The sequence below is a fragment of the Silene latifolia genome, chromosome 7 (genome assembly GCF_048544455.1).
Source record: "Silene latifolia isolate original U9 population chromosome 7, ASM4854445v1, whole genome shotgun sequence".
Classification (NCBI taxonomy): domain Eukaryota; kingdom Viridiplantae; phylum Streptophyta; class Magnoliopsida; order Caryophyllales; family Caryophyllaceae; genus Silene; species Silene latifolia.
Window position 1 is genome coordinate 93,515,248 of NC_133532.1, and position 20,065 is coordinate 93,535,312.

At 35.0% G+C, this 20,065-nt stretch overlaps 1 protein-coding gene across 1 annotated transcript; it reads left to right on the forward strand.

Annotated features, from left to right (window-relative positions):
* The first annotated feature begins 3,674 nt into the window (after positions 1-3,674).
* On the forward strand, positions 3,675-5,138 carry LOC141590362 (uncharacterized). The gene is made up of 2 exons (XM_074410959.1): positions 3,675-4,383; positions 4,564-5,138. The coding sequence occupies exons 1-2, from the start codon at positions 3,675-3,677 to the stop codon at positions 5,136-5,138; spliced, it is 1,284 nt and encodes a 427-aa protein (XP_074267060.1).
* The last annotated feature ends 14,927 nt before the right edge of the window (positions 5,139-20,065 follow it).

The window sequence follows — 20,065 nt, forward strand, 5'->3', positions numbered from 1 at the left end:
ATTAACCCATTTAACCAAATTAAGACTAAAAGAAGAAAGAAATATTTGCAATAAGAGAGTAGCATGACATGACCCATTCAGTCCTAATTTTTGCTCCTTAACATCTACATTTAATTTTTACCATATTTGCATTTATATATATTTTTTTTTTGGGGGTAATATTTTCTTTTATATTTACACTTCTCATCATACGTATATATTTTTTTTAAAAGAAATACTCATCATTATATTATATACCCTTGAATGTAGACATGTCAAATGGGTCGGGCAGGTCATGTCATACGGGTCGGGTCATAATAACGGTTAGGTAGACTACGGGCCAGGTTAGAGTCAAAATACGGGTCAAAAATAGTTTCTAACGCCTTTTTTCTACCATTTTTTAAATCAAAAAAATACATTTATAGAAAATAAAACATATTCAATATTAATATTTTAAGCATATTAAATGATTACATTAATTATATTATCACAGTTATAGAAATTAAGTTATTTTAATATTAAAGGTTACAAAAATTATATAATATTGATTTTTTAATTAGTTTTGTAATTTATACTTTATAGTACAAAAACTAATTATTTTTAATTATTATTTCAAATGTAATATATATTAATAGTTTAATAAAATTCTTGATTTATCTTTAACCCAATGGGTCGGGTTCGACCTAAACTAACGAATCATTTTGGGTTCGGGTCTAGATTTTCCAATTCTTGATCCTGGAAAAAAACGGGCCAGGGTCGGGCTTGAATTTGACGGGTCTACTTGAAAACTTTATTAGTGATGATTGTTATCATTAAATCAAATAAAGATTTACTACAACACAGATCACAGAATAGGGAATACTCTCATACATGGCATCCCTGAAGTTCAATCTTTCCCATTTTTATTTTCATACCCTTAATTATATGCCCTTGATTACTGGTGATAATAATTATCATCAAATAAAATAGAATAAAATTTGTTTTAAATTCATAACCTATCATAAATTAATATGGCATAAGGATTGTATAAAACCCACTCTAATTTATAGTATTTAATATTTATAAAAGATTGATTGGGGCAAATATGACTTTCACTTTATTACCAATATATATTAACTTTATTGTAATGATCTATCTATAAAACAGCCAGTGAAGTTCACGGGTTTTAAACTAGTGTCACTAATTCAACAACGGTCCAATTTAAACCGTTATCAATTTTTTAATATTTATTTTTTTTGCGAGACAATGAATCTTTTTAATATTATTTATGATAATAATATCAGATTATTTATTTTAAATGTTTATAAATTCTGTAATAATTTTTTAACTGTTTCCTTAAATTTATGTGTTTTTAATGTAAACTAAATCTTTATTATTGTTTCATAATTAATTAGCGTGATAATTATTTAATTTCAATGTTAAGCGTTTGAACACGTAATAAGAACTATTTAAAAGTTTATATCGCATGCACTAATTAAAACAAGCAATTAGCAAGCATGCATTTTCATTGAAACATTTAAAAAAGAACAGAAAACAAACACATACAGTACACAAAAGAAATAGAACATTAAACAAGGAAAAAAGAAACAATAAATATTATAAAACGAAATGGAAAAAAACAACCCCCCCCCCCCCCCCCCCCCAAACTACAAACGACTTGCAAATTAGTTAAGATTCCTAACAGGAACTTCACTCGGGGGTGGGTAATTAGGATAAACTTGATCATAAATCAACTTTACTATATCAGCATCATAACGGTGACCAAAATTAGGTACTTTTTCGTCTTCCCAGGATTTCGATGCGGTAGTAAGATTGTGCGGGTACTCCCTTCTCAGCAGATGACTATTCTCAGTAACAACAATCCATAAGTACGGACCACCGTAAACATAACGATCAGGATTGTCGTTATAGTACTCATGTTTCCCCAATTGATGATCACGTGACGCATACCTTGCTACAAGTTTTTTGCTTGGCGAAAATCATCAATCCCACACCCTTGAAAATCGATCAAGGCATACCCATGAAAACCACCATCTTTTGTCCACGCTGGGTGGACTTTTTTAACATTTGTATAGTCATTATTACGGAGCGTGTCCCTCAACCATGTAAGACTCTTAGAAAATGGGTTACCCTCCGCATCATATTTGACGGGAAGATTGTGTATGTAGCACCCGCCATTTTTCTAATTTGAAATTTTGTATTTTATTTCTTTTGCGAATTAATTTGTAGTACCGTGGAATTTATTCCAATTAAATTCCTTTTCATCTTATTAATTCTTGAAGCTCAGTAATCTCATTTGTTTTATTTTTATTTATAAGATTTAAATTTTGTTCTTTTATTTACAGTTTTGCTTTAATATTTTAATTACACCTGTCCTTAATCGATTTTTAGTCCGATTTCTAAAATGAATCGACCTTTATTCCAATGATCATTTTAGATCACATTTTCGAAAAACTAAGCTAGTGCCCAAGCCTTTCCACCGAGATATTGCAAGATGGTTGGCATCTTTTGGCTATCTTTTTATTTAGAGCATATTTTGCTAATGACAAATCATTACCTCCTTTACATAATTTGTGATAAAATCTTATGAGGAAAACATCTTCTTGAAATCTATCAAGATGAACCAGTTCCGCAAATTCCAGCAACAACGAGCGTCCGACCGATGATCAAAATTACTAAGGAGGATGTTGCCGGGGAGATACAGTTCTGGTCATCCTCTGTTTTCTGTTATGTGCTTGGTGCGAATCCTCCGAGTTCAGTACTCACTGGGTTTATCAACCGCGTATGGAAAGCTCAGGGTATTGATAAAATTTCTTTTATGCCTAATGGTATTTTCCTAGTCAGATTTAAGACTAAAGAACAACAACAATTTGTTCTGAATAATGGCCATTTACTTTTCGATAACAAGCCTGTTATTGTTAAGGAATGGACACAGGATACTGAGTTAATCAAGCATGATGTTAAACGAATTCCAATTTGGATGAAATTATATGGCTTGGATGTCAAGTATTGGGGTCTAGAGTGCCTGAAGAAATTAAGTGGAGTGGTAGGCAGTTTCATTAAGTGTGATGATGCTACCTTTCACAGGAATTTCTTAGGGTTTGCTAGAATAATGATTGAGGTGGATGTTGGTCAAGAGTTCCCTGATGTTATTACCTTTCTTAATGAACATGGAATGGCTAAGCAGCTTAAGGTAGTGTATGACTGGCTCCCTTTGCAGTGCACTGCTTGTAAGGGTCTAGGACATCTGACTGAAAACTGTAGAAAGGGGATGACCAAACCTGTGAGTAGGAAAATCTGGAAACCTAAGATAGTACCTGTGCAAAAGCAGCAGAAAGCTGCTCCTAAACTAGTACAGAAAGCACCTGTACAGGTTCATGTGCAGGGCCCTTTACCTAGGACTCCCAAGGCCACTGAAGTGGTTATGACTCCAGTTGTGGTGCCTACAATCCCACTGGTGGAGAGCTCCCTCCCTAGGAGATTCTTAACCAGGCTGATGAGGAATGATAGGGGTGAAAAGAGGACGTTTACACCAGGTGTCTTAACACCAGGAGGGGTGTCTTTTATGGAATCATTATCTCAATCGTTGCAGAAAACAAGATTGGGGATAACTGAGAATAGAGTAGTTGAAAAAGGTGGTCCTAGCAAGCCTACTGTGGACAATGGATAGGTGTTGCATATGGAATGTTAGAGGAATGAATAACCCTACAAAGCAACAAGAAATAAAAAGAAGCTTACTATTAAATAAAGTGGGGTTATGTGGTTTGTTAGAAACAAAAATAAGAAGTAGTAATGGTAATAAAGTAAGGAATAATTTAGGTGATCATTGGGCTATTTGCACTAATAGTACTTTACATAGAGGTGGACGCATCTGGCTTCTGTGGGAGCCTACTGCTTATGATATTAATATTCTGGATGTTCAGACTCAGAGTATTCACTTTCAGGTGATTGACAAAATCAGAAGGAAACAATTCTGGATGACTGTTGTGTATGGTTTGAACAAAGCTGCTGAAAGGATTCCTTTATGGGATAGCTTAAGGAAATATCATAGTATGATTCAGGGTCCTTGGATTGTTGCTGGGGACTTTAACTCTGTGATGGCAGTTAATGAAAGGATAGGTGGGGCTCCTATTTCTCATGCTGAGATTAGGCCTATCTTTGCAGACTATTCAAGACATGCCGGACTATCTCGATCTCGATGCGAAGGGGCTTTTTCACCTGGAATAACAAACATGAGCATCAGTCCAAAGTTTATAGCAGATTGGATAGGGTGCTCATCAATGCTGATTGGATGGATAGCTTTTCAGATAACTATGTTCACTTTTTACCTGAGGGAATGTTTGACCATTGTCCAGGTCTCATTTACCTTGAAGAAGAAAGACAAAAGAAAGGGAGTTCGTTTAAGTATTATAATATGTGGTCGTTGGCCCCTAACTACCATGATATTATTAGGATCAAGTTGGCAACAATCGGTCGGGGGGCACTCCCATGTTTGATTAGTCCAGAAGTTGAGAGGGCTAAAAGCTGGGTTAAGAACGTTGAATAGAGACCATTTTGCTGACATTGAAAACCTTACCCATGTAGCTGAGTTGTCTCTGAACCACTTTCAACATCTGTTGGTTGATGACCCACTGAATAAGGATTTGTGTCACTCTGAAAGAGAATGTGCAAGGAATTTAGAGGATTTATTGAAGGCCAGAGATCAGTTTCTGAGACAGAAAGCTAAGGGAGACTGGATGCAGTATGGAGATGATAATACGGCCTTTTTCCATGCTAGCATTAAACATAGAAGGGCAAAAAATAGAGTGTATCAGGTGAAGGATGTAAATAATCACTTATGTTCTACCCCTGAAACCATCCAGAAAGCTTTTGAGGAGTATTATGAGACTATGTTAGGCTCCTCTAAAAGTGTGAAACCTCTTAACAAGAGGATTGTCAAGTTTGGGAATTGTTTGACTCCTGAGCACTGTTCTTTATTGATTGCTCCTGTCACAGGGGAAGAAGTCAGGCTTGCTATGTTTAGCATTCCAGGAACAAAAGCCCCAGGCCCTGATGGGTATAGTAGTCAGTTCTTCAAGGATAACTGGAGTGTTGTTGGAGCTGATGTAATTTCTTGCTCGAGTGCTTTTCGATGCCTGGGAAGTTTTGAAACAGTGTAATGCCACCATCATTACTCTAATCCCAAAGGTCCCCATACCTGAGAATGTCATGCAATTCAGGCCCATTGCCTGTTGTAACACAATTTACAAATGCCTCTCTAAAGTGATATGTAACAGATTGGAGAAGGTACTACCTCATATTATCAACCCCTCTCAAAGTGCTTTTGTGAAGGGAAGGGATGTTGTAGGGAATATTCTGATTTGCCAGGATTTGGTTAGATTGTATAAGAGAAAGAGTTGCTCTCCTAGAATTTTGATGAAACTGGATTTACAAAAGGCTTATGATTCAGTGGAATGGGCTTTTGTAGAGGATATGTTGAGAGCCACTGGTTTCCCTGATCAGTTCACCAAGCTCCTGGTTCAATGCTTCACCACTCCCTCTTTCTCTTTGTCTATTAATGGTGAAAGCTTTGGATACTTCAGAGGCAAAAGAGGACTTAGACAGGGGGATCCCCTTTCACCCCTGCTATTCACTCTTTGCCTAGAATATCTCAGTAGAATTCTGTTAGTGACTCAAAAGCACAGCAGATTCAAATTTCATCCACTCTGCAATAGAATTAAATTGTCCCACTTATGCTTTGCTGATGATCTCATCCTCTTCTACAAAGGGGATAGAGCTTCTGTAGGGTTGATGCTACAAGCTTTTATGATGTTCTCAAAATCTTCTGGTTTGTCCATGAATTGCAGTAAATCAAACTTCTACTATAATGGTATTGATGCTCAGTTGGTGAATGATATTGAGAGAGCCACTGGTATGAAAAGAGGAACTGTTCCATTCAAATACTTGGGGGTGACAGTCTCTCAAAAACGTCTGTCTGTACTGGATTGCAACATACTGGTGGATAAGATAGTTGAAAGGATCAGGAGTCTGGGGTCAAGGAAGCTCTCTTACGCTGGACGACTGGTCTTGATCAAAGCAGTGCTCCGTTCCCTGCACAGTTATTGGTCTAGGATTTTTATCCTCCCCAAAACTGTCATTGGCAAACTAGAGGCTATTTGTAGATCTTTCTTGTGGTATGGTAATGATTGCAAGGAGAGCCCAATGCTGGTTTCTTGGGAGACAGTTTGCAGAGCAAGAAAACAGGGGGGCCTAGGGATAAGAGATTTTCATGCCTGGAATCTTGCGGCCATAGGTAAATATGCTTGGTGGGTGGCCCAAAAGACTGACCACCTTTGGGTCAAATGGGTGCATGCCATCTACATCAAGAATTCCAATTGGGAAGAGTATGAACCAGGAGTTAGCAGTAGCTGGGCTTGGCGTAAAATATGCCAGGTCAAGCATTTACTTAAAGATCACATTTTCAGAGCAGATGTAGAGCATTATAACAGCCAGATAGGGTACCAGTTGCTGAAACCAGATATGGACAAGGTGACGTGGTATCCATGGGTATTAAATCAGTTGATCATTCCTAAACAGGCTTTCTTGTGTTGGTTTATTGCTCATCAGAGATTAACAACTCAGGATAGGCTGATTAGAATGCACATTATTCAGAGTAACATGTGTTTTCTGTGTGGATTACAAGAAGAGTCTCATGAGCACCTCTTCTTTTCATGTGCTTTCAGTCAAAGATGCAGAGACTTAATTGCTAATTGGTGTCTGATTGAGTTGCCATGTTCAAAGGTGATTCAGTGGTGGGTTCAGATGCGAGACCATAGTGCTTGCAGGAAGAAGATTATAGCAGTGATATTAGCCAGCCTAATGTATAATATCTGGAATGTACGAAATGTTAGCAGGGTGGATGGGTTTGTCAGTAGACCTGAGTGTATCCTGCAACGGGTCAAGACTGAGGTGAAAATGCGAGTGGGACAGTTACAGTTTAATGGTAGAAATCCTAGTGCTTTAACTTGGATTGCATACATTAGACAGCACTGATCTTGATGAGTATGTATAAGGAAGTAATATGTAATTGTATGGGATACTTTTGTTTTTAATGAGAAGCTTACCTTTACCCAAAAAAAAAAACATCTTCTTGATATCTTCATTGAAGATGATACGGTTACACGGGTCTTTTGCCTAATTAGCCATTTATTCCAAATTATTTACCAAAATAACCAAAATGACATTATATTTTCCAAAATAACCTTATTAAATGGTTAACCAAATCAAACCACATAATTAACAAAAAAACCATAAAAAACCCAACCTTTTTGTAAACCAACCGGTTCCATAGGGTAAAAAGGATAAAAAAAACTTTGAGGCTTCCACATTAATTTTGCCACCGTTTTGATTGATTGGATTCAAGGCCATCACTTTGTCTTCAATTTAATTATCTTCTGCATATTTCAACAAGGTATCCTACTCAACTTATTAATCATATTTGATTCTTTTCGGTACGTTTTTCTTATTTACCTACTTACAATATAATCTAACAATCACTAATTGTATCGTTTTTATAATTCAGTTTAATGTTCTTATTATTATTATTATGTTAATTACGTATTGTAATGTTAATTACGAAGTAGTCTTTTAGGAAAATATGTTTACATCGAAAGAGCAAGCATTTAGTATTTCTCATGCTAACTTATTCTTTGATAGTAATTTAATGTTTGAAAAGTGTTGCTTGTACAATAGTTTTCATTATTGTATATGTACGTGTATGTAAATATATGATTCTGCAGTACTCTTCATAGAAAAGAATTGATTGTTGATTGACCTGGTTTGAATACATGTAATACCCGGCATTTGTGAGACTCGTACTTAGACCAAGGGACGCGTGAGGGAACCCACATATACTCGAAAGTAAAGGATGATCCTCCTACGAGACCAAGTAAGACCTAAAATAGACCTAGTAGAGTTCCAGTGGACCGAGTAGAACCCCAAGTGGACCAAGTGAGTTGGCACTCGGTCGAGTGAGGGTACACTCGTGGTGTGGCTAAAACTTCGTCGTCAAAAGCTACCAACCAAAACAATATTTATAACTTTACAAACTACTCTTAGTAAAGAGGCAAGTAAAGGTCGGATCCCAAGGGACGGGTATTGATGTAGGATTTTCAATTGCAAATGGATGTGTCTTACGGTGTCACAATTTGGGTTGAGATAGGAGATAAACTAAACTATTTATGAAAGCAAAGTAATAAAAAACAAGCAAGGTGATTAAAATGAGGTGTAAACAATTGATTAAGAGCACTAGGGTGTCATGGGTTCATAGGGGATTCATGGGAGTTGATAATACAAACATATTCTCAAATTATAAGCAAGCAATTATTATTGTGATGGGATCGAGTTGGTGTATAAACTTACAATCCCTAAGAAGGTTTGGGTCCCGGAGCCGAATCGATTAGATTGTACAACACCTACAAGCCGACTTAATCCTTCCTATCCAACTATATGCATGGTCTAATGAGACTCGAGTTGGTGTATAAGCTTACAAGTCTCATTGAAAAGATAAGTGATGGGTGAAAAAATGCAAGGATTCATAGGCTCGCATTTCATCAAACATAACATGTGCATAAGTTGAAATTACAACAAGCAAGCAAATAAATTATGAAAACATATTAGATTAAGCATGAATCATTCCCTATGTTGGTTTCCCCTAATTACCCATTAACCCTAGCTAAGGAAACTACTCACTCATGATCAAGTTTAACATGCTAATGAGGTTGTCAATTACATTAACAAGGCAAAACATGATGAATGAATGAAAATGATTAATAATAATTAAAACAAGGATTAAGAGAATTATATCTATGGAGATTCCAAAATAATAATGCAAAGAATAATATAAGTACTTGATGATTGATGGAAGGTTGTCAATCCTTCAATAAAACCCAAATAATCTTCTAATTACCCAAAATAAATGAAGAACAATGAAGAAATTAAGGAAAGATTAAGTATTGAGATTTGTATTAAGACTAGATTAGAAGTTGATTACAAGATTAAGGAATGATTAGAACTTGATTAAGGAAGTATTAAGAGAGCACGCTAATCTAAGTAGTACAATGGAGTATTTATACTAAAGATTAGGTACATAAATTAGGGTTACTAAGGGCTTAAATGACTATTAAGACCCTTAATAAAAGTTGAGGAAATGCTCCTATCCAAGGAGATGAGCATCTCCGTTTTGCTAGTCTTGGCACGGGACGAGCGTCTTCAGCATAGGCACGGGTTCCCTGTAGTAAGATCCGAGCGGATTGTCAGGGAAGACGCTCGGATCATCTTGCTTCAGGACGATCGTCTTCAACACGGGACGCTCGGATGGTGGTGGAGGGAGACGCTCGGATCGTCTTTGATCCGCTCGGATCCCATGGCAGGCAGTTTTTCTTCTTTTCTTCCTTCATGATCCGCGAGGATCAATCCGGGGATGCAAGGACCCTTTCGTCATTGCCCAATCTACTTCATTATCTACATAGGCCATCTAGTATTGTCTTCCCCTTGATGCTTGGTCATTAGGTGCGATCAATTTAGCTCCATTTTGTCATGTAAATGCAAGATTTGCACTCCTCTCCTACTAAGGAAACAAAACCTCAAAGAATATGCAAAGTGGGAATCTAAAGATAGTAAATGACCCAATTATGGACTAAAAAGCATAGGAACGAGGCTAATTCGGGGACTAAATGTGCTTAGATATGAGTCACATCAAACATCCCCAAATCGAACCTTTGCTCGTCCCGAGTAAAGAGGTGACAAAAACTAGGACTTTTATTTAAACTAACCTAATAATATAGCCGATGTGAGACAATTAGCGGGTCTCACTCCGCCCCTTCAACTCACAACAAGACAACCATGAGGTAGGATGCCTTCTTGCAAAGCAAGGTGGGGTTTGCCAAAATGGCGACACATCCAAGCATTAAAGCACACAAAAACGAGTAATGAATGCATCTACAAAAATGAATAGCCACTTTCCTCATCTAGGTGGCGGAAATTATCTACAAGGGAAACAATCTAAGGGTATACACTCCATTATAAATACGATTTCTTCAAACTATTAAGCCTAGAAGGATACCAATAAATCACCTCCAAGTTGTGTCAAGCTAGGGTACCTTTGTCCTCAATTGCTAAATGCTTTCGTCACGAGTAGACTCCCTATGGTGCTAGAAACACCGGAGGATCGCGGAATTCCCCTTCTTGCCTAAACAAGAAGAAAGGCCGTCCCCTCTCTACCCTGCACAAAAGTGACTTCGATGGATAAAGGGATCATTTGTATTTGAGTTTCATATGGGAGTTTGCTTTTGTTGTTGTTTTCCCCCCAATTTGTGGCATTTGACATTTTTGAGAACACTTTCTTTGCCATTTCTTTTGATGTTTGGCATTTCAATACTTTGCCAATTTCAACTTTTTCTTGCATTTTCTTTTGAACATTTTCAAAGTCACCCCATTTGTAGTGAGGGTGCTTATATTTGAAGCATAGGAGTTTTCATTTTGGTTACTCCTCTTTTTTTTTGATGCAATTGCAAACTTTTTCTTTTCTTTTCATTTCTTGAACTCAAATTTTGAACAATTTTTGTGCCCATTTCCTTTTTGATGACAAAATGCGGTAGAATGTGGAAGATGGTTGCATGGTTTCAAGGGTCACCTTGGAATAAACGGTAGCCAAGGAGTTATCACACCATAAGGTACTCTTGACTAGGCCTTAATCCATGGGTCAAAGGATACTAGCATGACACATCCTAGGGTGTTTTACAAGTATTATAACAAGCAAAGTCTTAAGAAGAAAAAGTATCTACAAGGACCTATATACACTTGTCAAGTTTCCCAAATAGATGCTTTCACAAAATTTTTCCTAAATGCAATTATATGTCATGATGCAACTAACATTTATACAACCTAATGCATATGCTTCTACCAACTAGTATGCCATATAATCTAAATGCAATCCTATAATCACATTGTTTATACCGCATTAATCAAAATAAAGCCACATAGTCATTAACATAAAGAGGAAAAAGGAGATTGGAAAGATCATACCATGCGGTCTTCAATATCCTCATGTCTCGGATGTGGCGTAGTCGATCAATATGACAAAGGATAGACAAACACAATATATATACAAGACTACACTATAAAGGAAATGAACATGTTTTTTGGGTTTTTCAATTTTTCAAATTTTTATGGTTTTTATGATTTATGGAATAAAAAGACATGTTTTTGTATTTTTCAAAATCTTTCAATTTTTATCATTTTTGTTTTAAAAGTCATGTTAGAATTTCCCATACCCACACTAGTATGGGAATTGTCCTCAATGACCAATACGATAGGAAATTATGCAAACTATATTAAAATGCATGATTTCTATACTAAATGCAAACTATATGATATATGAACAAAAGTGAATGCAAACTAAGTTATGCTATATGATGCATGAATTTTTGTTTGGTTGGAAAGCATAATTTAAATTAACTCCCAATGCTTATGCTTAAACTTCCCCAAACCAAGTGAGAGTGAGGGAGTTCATGCATAAAAATGCTATGCATCCAACTAAACTTGTCATTTTGGATTTTACATGGTGGGAGCAATTAATTTATCATCACCCAAATGTTGCCTAGGTGGAATAATAGTCCTTCTTTTTACGAGGACACCAAATAATGAAACAATCAATTATAAAATATGTTAATAAAACATGAAATTCTTGTCATGAAATTGAAATGAGGGGGAAAAGAAAGACTTCACTTTGGCCTTGGTGGGTGCCTCATGCCCGCTTCACCTAGCTCATGAAGTGTTCCTCAAAGGTCATCATCATCCCCTCCGAAGTCGCTATCCCAAGGCTCTCTTGATGCATCACTCTCATGAAAGTCCATGAATTCATCCTCCTCACTATTTAACTCCACCGTATCACCACCACTCGATTTTTCACCCTTTTCTTCTTCTTGACCATGCGCTCCACCATTGGCGTTTTCCGAATTCGGAAAGAGGATATTCATTTGGGCCCAAGAGGGAAGCATTCCCTCCTCACTAATGTATCCTTGCCGGGTCAATCGGTGGAATTGAGGATACAAAGCATAGTAGTTATCCACATTGGCCTCAAATTGCCGTAGATGCATGTCTTGTAGTATACCCGTAACAAACTATCCCTAGGGAGAATTAAAGGGTTCAGGTGGTTGTAAGGTTGGTATTGGAAGGGGTATGGTGGGATCACAATTTTTTCATTGTCGTTTGCTTGGGTTTCTTGTTGTGGAGGTGGAGTAGGAGGTTGGTCTTGGTTAGCCCGGTTCACATTTGTCGGGATGAGGTAAGACGGGACTTGAGAGAGGGGTCCTCTTCTAGGTGAAATTCTTGTCAATCCTTCCATGGGAAGGTAAATAAAGGTGCTCCCTTTGATGATCCATTTTATCTTTTTTTTCAAAGCCCTCAAGGGCTATCCAATGATGTTGTTGTAGGAGTAACATTTCATCGATCCTTGTTTTTCCGGGAAGAGGGGTGTAGGCATTGTTGTGATTGAAGTTGGGGTTAAAGTGTTTTGCAAGCTTGGTTACTAACCTTCCATTAACAATATGTATTTTGCCATCATCATCCCCATTCCTAAACTTAGCCCATTTCTCAAGGAGTACTAGCGGTGCATTAAATTGGTAACCACTCCGCCCTTGTATTTTGAGATAAGATTCCATGAAAACAAGGTCGAGTTCGTTGACGACCGCGGGATCGCGGCGGGCTAGAAGTGTGCCCGTTAGAAACTGGTAAGTGTATCGAATGATGGGGTCTTGGATGTATGAGGCCGAGCATTCTTTGATGTAAGTAAAGTCGCGACCGGTTAAAGCTCGCCAAAGAGGTGCTATAGAGTAGTTTCGGGGTCTAGATGTTCGGGTAGGCGAAACATCGAGACCTAGCACACTAGCAAATTCTACCAATGTCATCATCCGAGTTTCATTCTCAAGACGGAATTGCACACAAATTGTATTGTTTATAGTGGAGATCTTTAGGAAGCTCAAAAACTCAAGAACCAAAGGTCTATAGGTGAGCTCATGCATATTGAACATATAAGAAAGACCAAATAGCTCGAATAGTGCCTCAGTTTGATCGTAGATGCCAAGTTTTCTCAAGGTGTCATGGCAAACAAATTTAGTTGCAAGAATATTCTTACAGAGTAAACGATGAAAGACAAGCCTTTGGACATCATTAACAAATTCAATGTTTGAGAATTCATTGAGTCTTGAGAGATCTACAACTTCTTCATTTTCCCTTCTTAGAGTGTTGAGGTGGGAAGTTGAGGAACTTCCTGTTGGAATATGTGTCCTCCGACAATAATGCGATCACAATTGTCGATCATATATTTAAATCTCATAACAAGAATACGAAAGATATGATACATTACATATATAGTCAACTGATCCACACATATCGGTAATGATTGGCTGGCTAGAGTTTGACATTACCGTCGTGCGACGGTGGTGATCAGTTGATCCCTTGAGGTCACACCTAAAGGACGATTCCCTTAATTGAAAAAGGTTAATTAATTGTATGTCGATACAGATTAATTAATTCCTTAAAATTGAACAAATTATTATCATAAGAGAGAAAATGATATCTTATTATAATGTGATTAAATAAGATTTTATTTAGTAATTTAAGAAGTTATATCACTAAAATTAATCGGTGTTTGTGAAACACGCGAGATGAGAATGATAAGTTAGTTATAATTACAAGATGTTGTGAATTATACTAACTAGTATTTAAATGACCATTTTATGTGAAAGTAATTTTGAATTACTAGTCAATTTGTTAAATGTGATTTATTTAATTTGTAAATGATATTTAATTTGTTAAATATGCATTTTAAATTAAAACATGACATAAGACATGTCACATGTCACATGACATACAATTGTACAATTGACAAAAATAAAATGGACTCCATATTACACATGATAACCAAAATATTGGTGGGCAATTTTAGAAGTTTTGTCTTATTCATTTGTCTATGACATTTGATAGTGACTTGACTATGACAAAGGCTTACGCTAATTAGTCTTGTGAATACAAAAAGGAAAAAGAAAAAGGTCCTAAAACCCCATATACCCACCGGTTTTAGCATGCCACAATTGAGAGATTTTTCCTCAATTTTTCATTCTCTCATGTTTTATGAAAAATACAACACTCTCTCTCTTGTTCTTCATAAAATAAATTTTTATGAATCAAATTTGTACAAATCAATCACTAATAATACTAGTAGTAGTATATGAGTATTAGTAATCGATTTTAAGGTAAACCACATTACAAATATCTAGTACATATTATTTTGTGGGATTTTGGGATAGTCTTGGGTGCTACTTATTGGAGGGCTTCTATTTGAAGTCATGGATGATCATCCTAATGTATTTTCTAGCTCAAGAACAAATGAAGGTAGGAGACCTTCATTTGTGCCCATTTGGCCGAATTTTTGATGGTGAGAAAACGATTTTCTCATCTCTTGTTATTTAGTTTGCATGCATAAGATCAACAATTTATTTTATGACTAAATAAATTAATTCATATATGAATATGTAAAATGATGGAATTAAAGAAATCTAACAAGTGGTATCAGAGCCTTAGGTTGTTTGCATGCAAATCGGTTTAAAGTTTTTCCGAGTTATAAGATTAACATACAAAACTAATTAATTTGGATTTATGAAGATAAACCTAAAAATAACTTTGCATGTTAAAAGTTTCTGATCCTAAGTGATTTTTAGGACATTTTGGTTTATTTATGGATTTTATTGTTCATTTTATAGATTATTGACATTAAAATGTGATTTTTATGATAAAAATGTCATTTTTGGACGGAAAATAGCTAAACTTCGAATATTTCAATGGTTTTTGGATATGTTTTCACATATACTATCTACTGATGGCCTGTAAATTTTCATGATAAAATGAGTTGTTTTGCTTGAAATATGGATTTTTCAAATTAAAATCGTATTTAAATGGGTAAATAGGTTAATATGAGTTATATTTCGAATTTGGTTATGGATATTTAGTATGTTGTCACATGCAATTTTACAAGATGTGTGTAAAATATTTGGCTATAATGAAGTCTTTATGCATGATTTATGAATTTTTGATGAAAAATCACATAAATAGTGACTATAATTAGTAATAATGCTAAAACATACTTCATGACTAAAGGAAAAACGTCACATGTTACATTTTATCATATATTTCAGATCTAAAAGTGAAAAGTTGATAAAAATAATTTTTCTCATATTTTTTATGATCATAATTTTTAAAACCGATAAACCGCAACATTGTTTTTCTCGATAATTTTTCGAAATTTTTAACCTAAGTTTTGAATATTATGAGTGTCATGGTATTTTTCCAGAATGTTCATGAGTTTAAATTTCAAATTTCGAATTTATTTGAAATTTTTATAATTTAATTTGAAGTTTATAACATAATTTTGTATTTTTGGGTCCATTTATGAACAATATTAAGGAATCAAGGTTAATTATTGTCAAAATGTTAGTGGAGAATAATTTTGAGTCCTAAAAGGGTTAGGGTAATTAACTTGTACATAAATATGAATTTATGTAATTATGGTGATTTTAACAAGTTATAATCACGCAAATCCATGAAAACCGATAAATATACGATATTGGCTCTTTAAAGGCGATTTAACATAAAATCTAGCATGTTCATACATATTATAATGCTGTATTTTATTTATGATTGTCATAATTTAATTTTATGTAAATTTTGAATTATGTAATTTTACTTAGTATGGCCTTAGTTTTAATTGGTATTACCCGAAATGTATGGGAATATCGATTCGGTTGTAATTATTGTGATCTCGTATCACCGTTTTGTAATTTAATAGATTTATTTTTATTTTAATTACAAATGTATAATAGGAAATTATGTAATTCATTTTGTAATTTATTTATTCCGGAGTTCCTTGAAGACGGTGCCATTCGAGAAGGCGGTCCATCAAAGAAAGTGTTGCCTTGAAATGCGTGCCAAGACCGAAGTTCAAGGGACCAAAGGAGTTGGTTTCCGAATTTGTAATAGTTTATTAGATTTACTATTTTAGGAAGGCCATACTAGGATTTTTCTATGCTTTGCATTTTATTTATATGTTGCATGCATCGCTAAATCGCCATTACTAAACATGCATTTTATATCGAGTTTATCGACCGTGTCAATTACAATTATCGTAGTTCACCGCTTTAGTTCACTTAAAACGTGATAGATAATAAATTGACATGACCTCTCGCTAAAATAAACAATTGAGACTTAGCCTTAGCAAAAAGTAGAAACCATAAAAACCTATTTCACGAGGGAGTGCACTCGGCCCTATCGGGGTACAAACCTTGTTACGTAGGGGAAGTGGGTGATAAATGTCTACCCACCGAATTTATAAAGATAAGGGTTGTATTCGGCTTTACCGATGCCCAAGTTGATGTAAATTTGGATCATGGACACATTTATTCGAAATTTGGGTTGAACTCAACGAAAGTATTCTCGACGGTTGCCGGATGTGTTTCGGGCTAAAGATAAATATTAATGTAATTTTATCGACCAAGAGTTCTAAAAGTAGAATCGATTAAAGAGTTAATCCACCGAGTTATATTGATGAGGGTTGTATTCGTCTTTACCGATGCCCAAGTTAATATGAATTTGGATCTTGGAATCATTTATCATAGTTGGGTAGAGGTCACTATGTAAATGCTTTACTTGTTATTTACAAGTATTAATAAAACGATAAATGTTAAGTTTTCCACTATTCCGTTATCATATTGTTCTATTTCTTTACCACAATTCATATACGATATTATTTCGATTTTTGATTCAAATCTCCATTAAAACATCGTAACTAAAGACAAATATGAATTTTCTTCTAAAACCTCGTGTTATCCATTGGAAGGATCTCTTGTGAAGAGTATAGATAAAAGTTATTCGTGATCAAAAGGGTTTTTGATTCTTGACTAACATATCTACTTACAATGAATTGTTTCTCATATGCTTAATTGAATTAAGTACTTTGAAACGTTAAATCATTTTGGTAACTAGATTTGTAGGAAATCAAAATTGACCAAAATACCGCAACCACTTCAATGAAAGTTTTAAGACTAAACAAACGAATGAAGAGTAGTCTTCATGAATTTCAATTTTGCTTCTCTAAGCAAAGACTCATTGAAATGAGTGGGAGCATTCTCTTAAACTGTTAAGAAAAGGACGAGATGCCCAGAAGTAAAATTAGAATGGAATTGATGCAAGGTAATGGTAAAAGTAAAGTTATTGAGAATAACGATACTAAACCTATCAATCCCGACCGATAAAGTTTCCATTGTCTTAATTGTTGGACGCTAGAAAGGAAACTACCCCAAATTATTGAAGAATCAACAAGTTAGTTGTGGGACATCTAATGGGACCTTCTTCTTTAAATGTTTATTTGATTGACATAAATTTTGCTAGTACTACTTCGTCAATATTAGAAACCGGTGGTGGTTTTCATTATTGTATTTGATACATAGGATGATTAGAATATGACGACTAGCAACAATGATGTTGAGAGATAGAGTCATTGTGTACTCAATCTAGTTTTTGGGTTTAGAGTTGTACTTAATTGTGACTATTAAGTGTATAAACTCTAAATAAGAATATAAACTTGTTAAGATACAAAAGAGGTTTCACTTTTGTGACCCTATACACCATGATTTGATGTATGGCTAGCCCATTATCAAGGTGATTATATTCTAAACCAAACTAGAATGATATATCATGAAGATGATGCAAGACTCAAATTGGTAACCCAAGATTAAACCTTAAATTCTGGAATGATGAACGCAAAGAGTTATCGAGTACTCTTGGAACCATTAGATTGTTAAATCTTATGGTATATGCGTATCTTGTATTCGAAGCAAGATATCTCGTGCCTTTTGGTTGAAAAGGAGATCGAGGTTGTAAATCATTGATCCAAAATAGGTTGATCATTTTCTTTTACCAACGACTTAAGTTAACGCTAATGTGTTCACTTCATAAGGTAAATAGAGAAATCGTTTGAAGAAGTTCAAAGAGTTCAAAGAATCACGATTTAGTCGTGATGGGATTATCAAAGTGAAGACTTTGATATAAGCCAAAGGAAATGTGCTATAGTATCATAAAATTAATCTCTCTTAGCACGCATTATGGGATAATGTGTGGTTGCATAAAGAATTCAAACGCTATTCGATATGTTTTGGATTTCAATCAAGTTATTTTGAGTTACTTGATCCTTTTGGGGATTTTATCATTTTTTCTAAATTATTTTTCCACTAAATCTAAAACGAATCATATGAGATATGAAATGGTAGGGTACCATGTTTGTAAGTTTTTCAAAAAAAACAAATGCTCATTTTTCCTTACTATAATCACGAGTACAACGGGTTTGTGGCTCGTGAAGCTGTCTTTCTAGAATACAAGTTTATTTCTAGAAGACAGAGTGGGAGAAATTATTCAAAGAGCCACAAAGAATGTTATTTTGCAAGAAACCGGTCTTTCTTGGCTACATGAAACGTTTTGTGTAAGACGTTGTTTCTTCAAAACCTAGGAGGTTAAAGTCGTCACTTGTTAAAGATGGTGAATTCATGTTACTTTTAAGAAAGTAAAGAGATTACAACTTACAAAGAAATTGTTTGATTCAAGTTGATTACTTCTGGAAAGTAATGAACATATGACTTACATGAGGGTGTTTAAGTCACAACTCAATACAAGGCTTAGAGCCATGAAAATCCGAAATAAATTCCAAGTGAATTGTTAGATATCAAAGTTTGATTGGTAGCAAAGGGTTTTGCACTAGTTGAGAAGCTTAATTCTAAGGATTTTATTTCATTATGATGAGATATATAGCGAGTGAATCCAAAAACCCATTTCTTCAAAGAAGAAATGTATTCGATACATGTTATGAGTTTTTGCAATCCTAAGATAATGTGCAACTTAAGAGATGGTCTTGAGTAGGACATCAATGAGTTGGAATCAATGTTTGGATCATGGTATAAAAATTTTGCCGATAAGTCGAGAAGTTGTGTTTATACATGAAGTTTAGTGGGAGTTACGAAAATTTTAGTAGTCTTATATGTGGATGACATATTGATCATTGCGAATGATTTAAGACTTTGGAGAAATATAGTACATCTTTAATATCCGGATTTATGGAGATAAATCTACATGATATTAATGTCAAATAAGGAGTCTTATGTTGATAAGATTCATGACTAGTTCAATCGAATTGAACATATTTGATTGATTCCATTTGCTTCATTGCCGAATCAATTAAATAGGAAATGATGTATAACACTTCATATACTTTGAGTATGATGAATTGTTTCAAATCGAATTTAAGTAATATTTACCAAGTAAGCCATAAAGATTACCCTTAAGTGCTTGCAGAAGCATTAAGGATGTAAAGCAAAGTGTTTTTGATGCAATTTTGTGTAAGGGTGTTACACAAATGACAATTGACAATTGAGATTGCGCATGGTTTCCGACAAAACCATAATCAAAACACATTAGGATGGTTAAGATACCATTTTGGCTATGTTATTTAAGAAATAGATTTTCTAGAATCGTTCTAGGCAATAAAGAACAATGAGAAATATTTACAACGGAAATTGAGTACACTTGCAATCATGGGATGTGCAAGAGGAATGAGTCCCGCACACTGTGAAAACAGTGGGAGCTATTTTAAGGCAAGAAAGCCTATGTCTATATTGGATCTAGACACGTACTCAGAAAGTTTTGTAATGCAAATGTATACATTACGAAAGGAAAACAAGTATGTAGCAAGGTTGAGCAGGGAGTTGCTAAGACCTACTTACAATGCCTATTCATAGGCTTAACATGATGAGTCATGTCATTTCAATTGGATTGAGATGAACAACTACATACAAGATCAAATTAGATTATAGAATATGAAATAATAATCAGGCATTGACTATTCATATGTGATAATCGCATTTGTCGTTCGAGTTTTACTTTAAAACGCTTTTATTATACTTTGTTACATCCAAACGGGTTGTATGACGATACTGAACCCCGTTAA

Bases quoted from the DNA above. Each gene is read 5' to 3' on its own strand.
- LOC141590362 (XM_074410959.1), top strand. From the start codon at position 3,675: ATGAATAACCCTACAAAGCAACAAGAAATAAAAAGAAGCTTACTATTA. The intron at 4,384-4,563 runs GTATTATAATAT...TTACCCATGTAG, and splicing joins AAGAAAGGGAGTTCGTTTAA to CTGAGTTGTCTCTGAACCAC.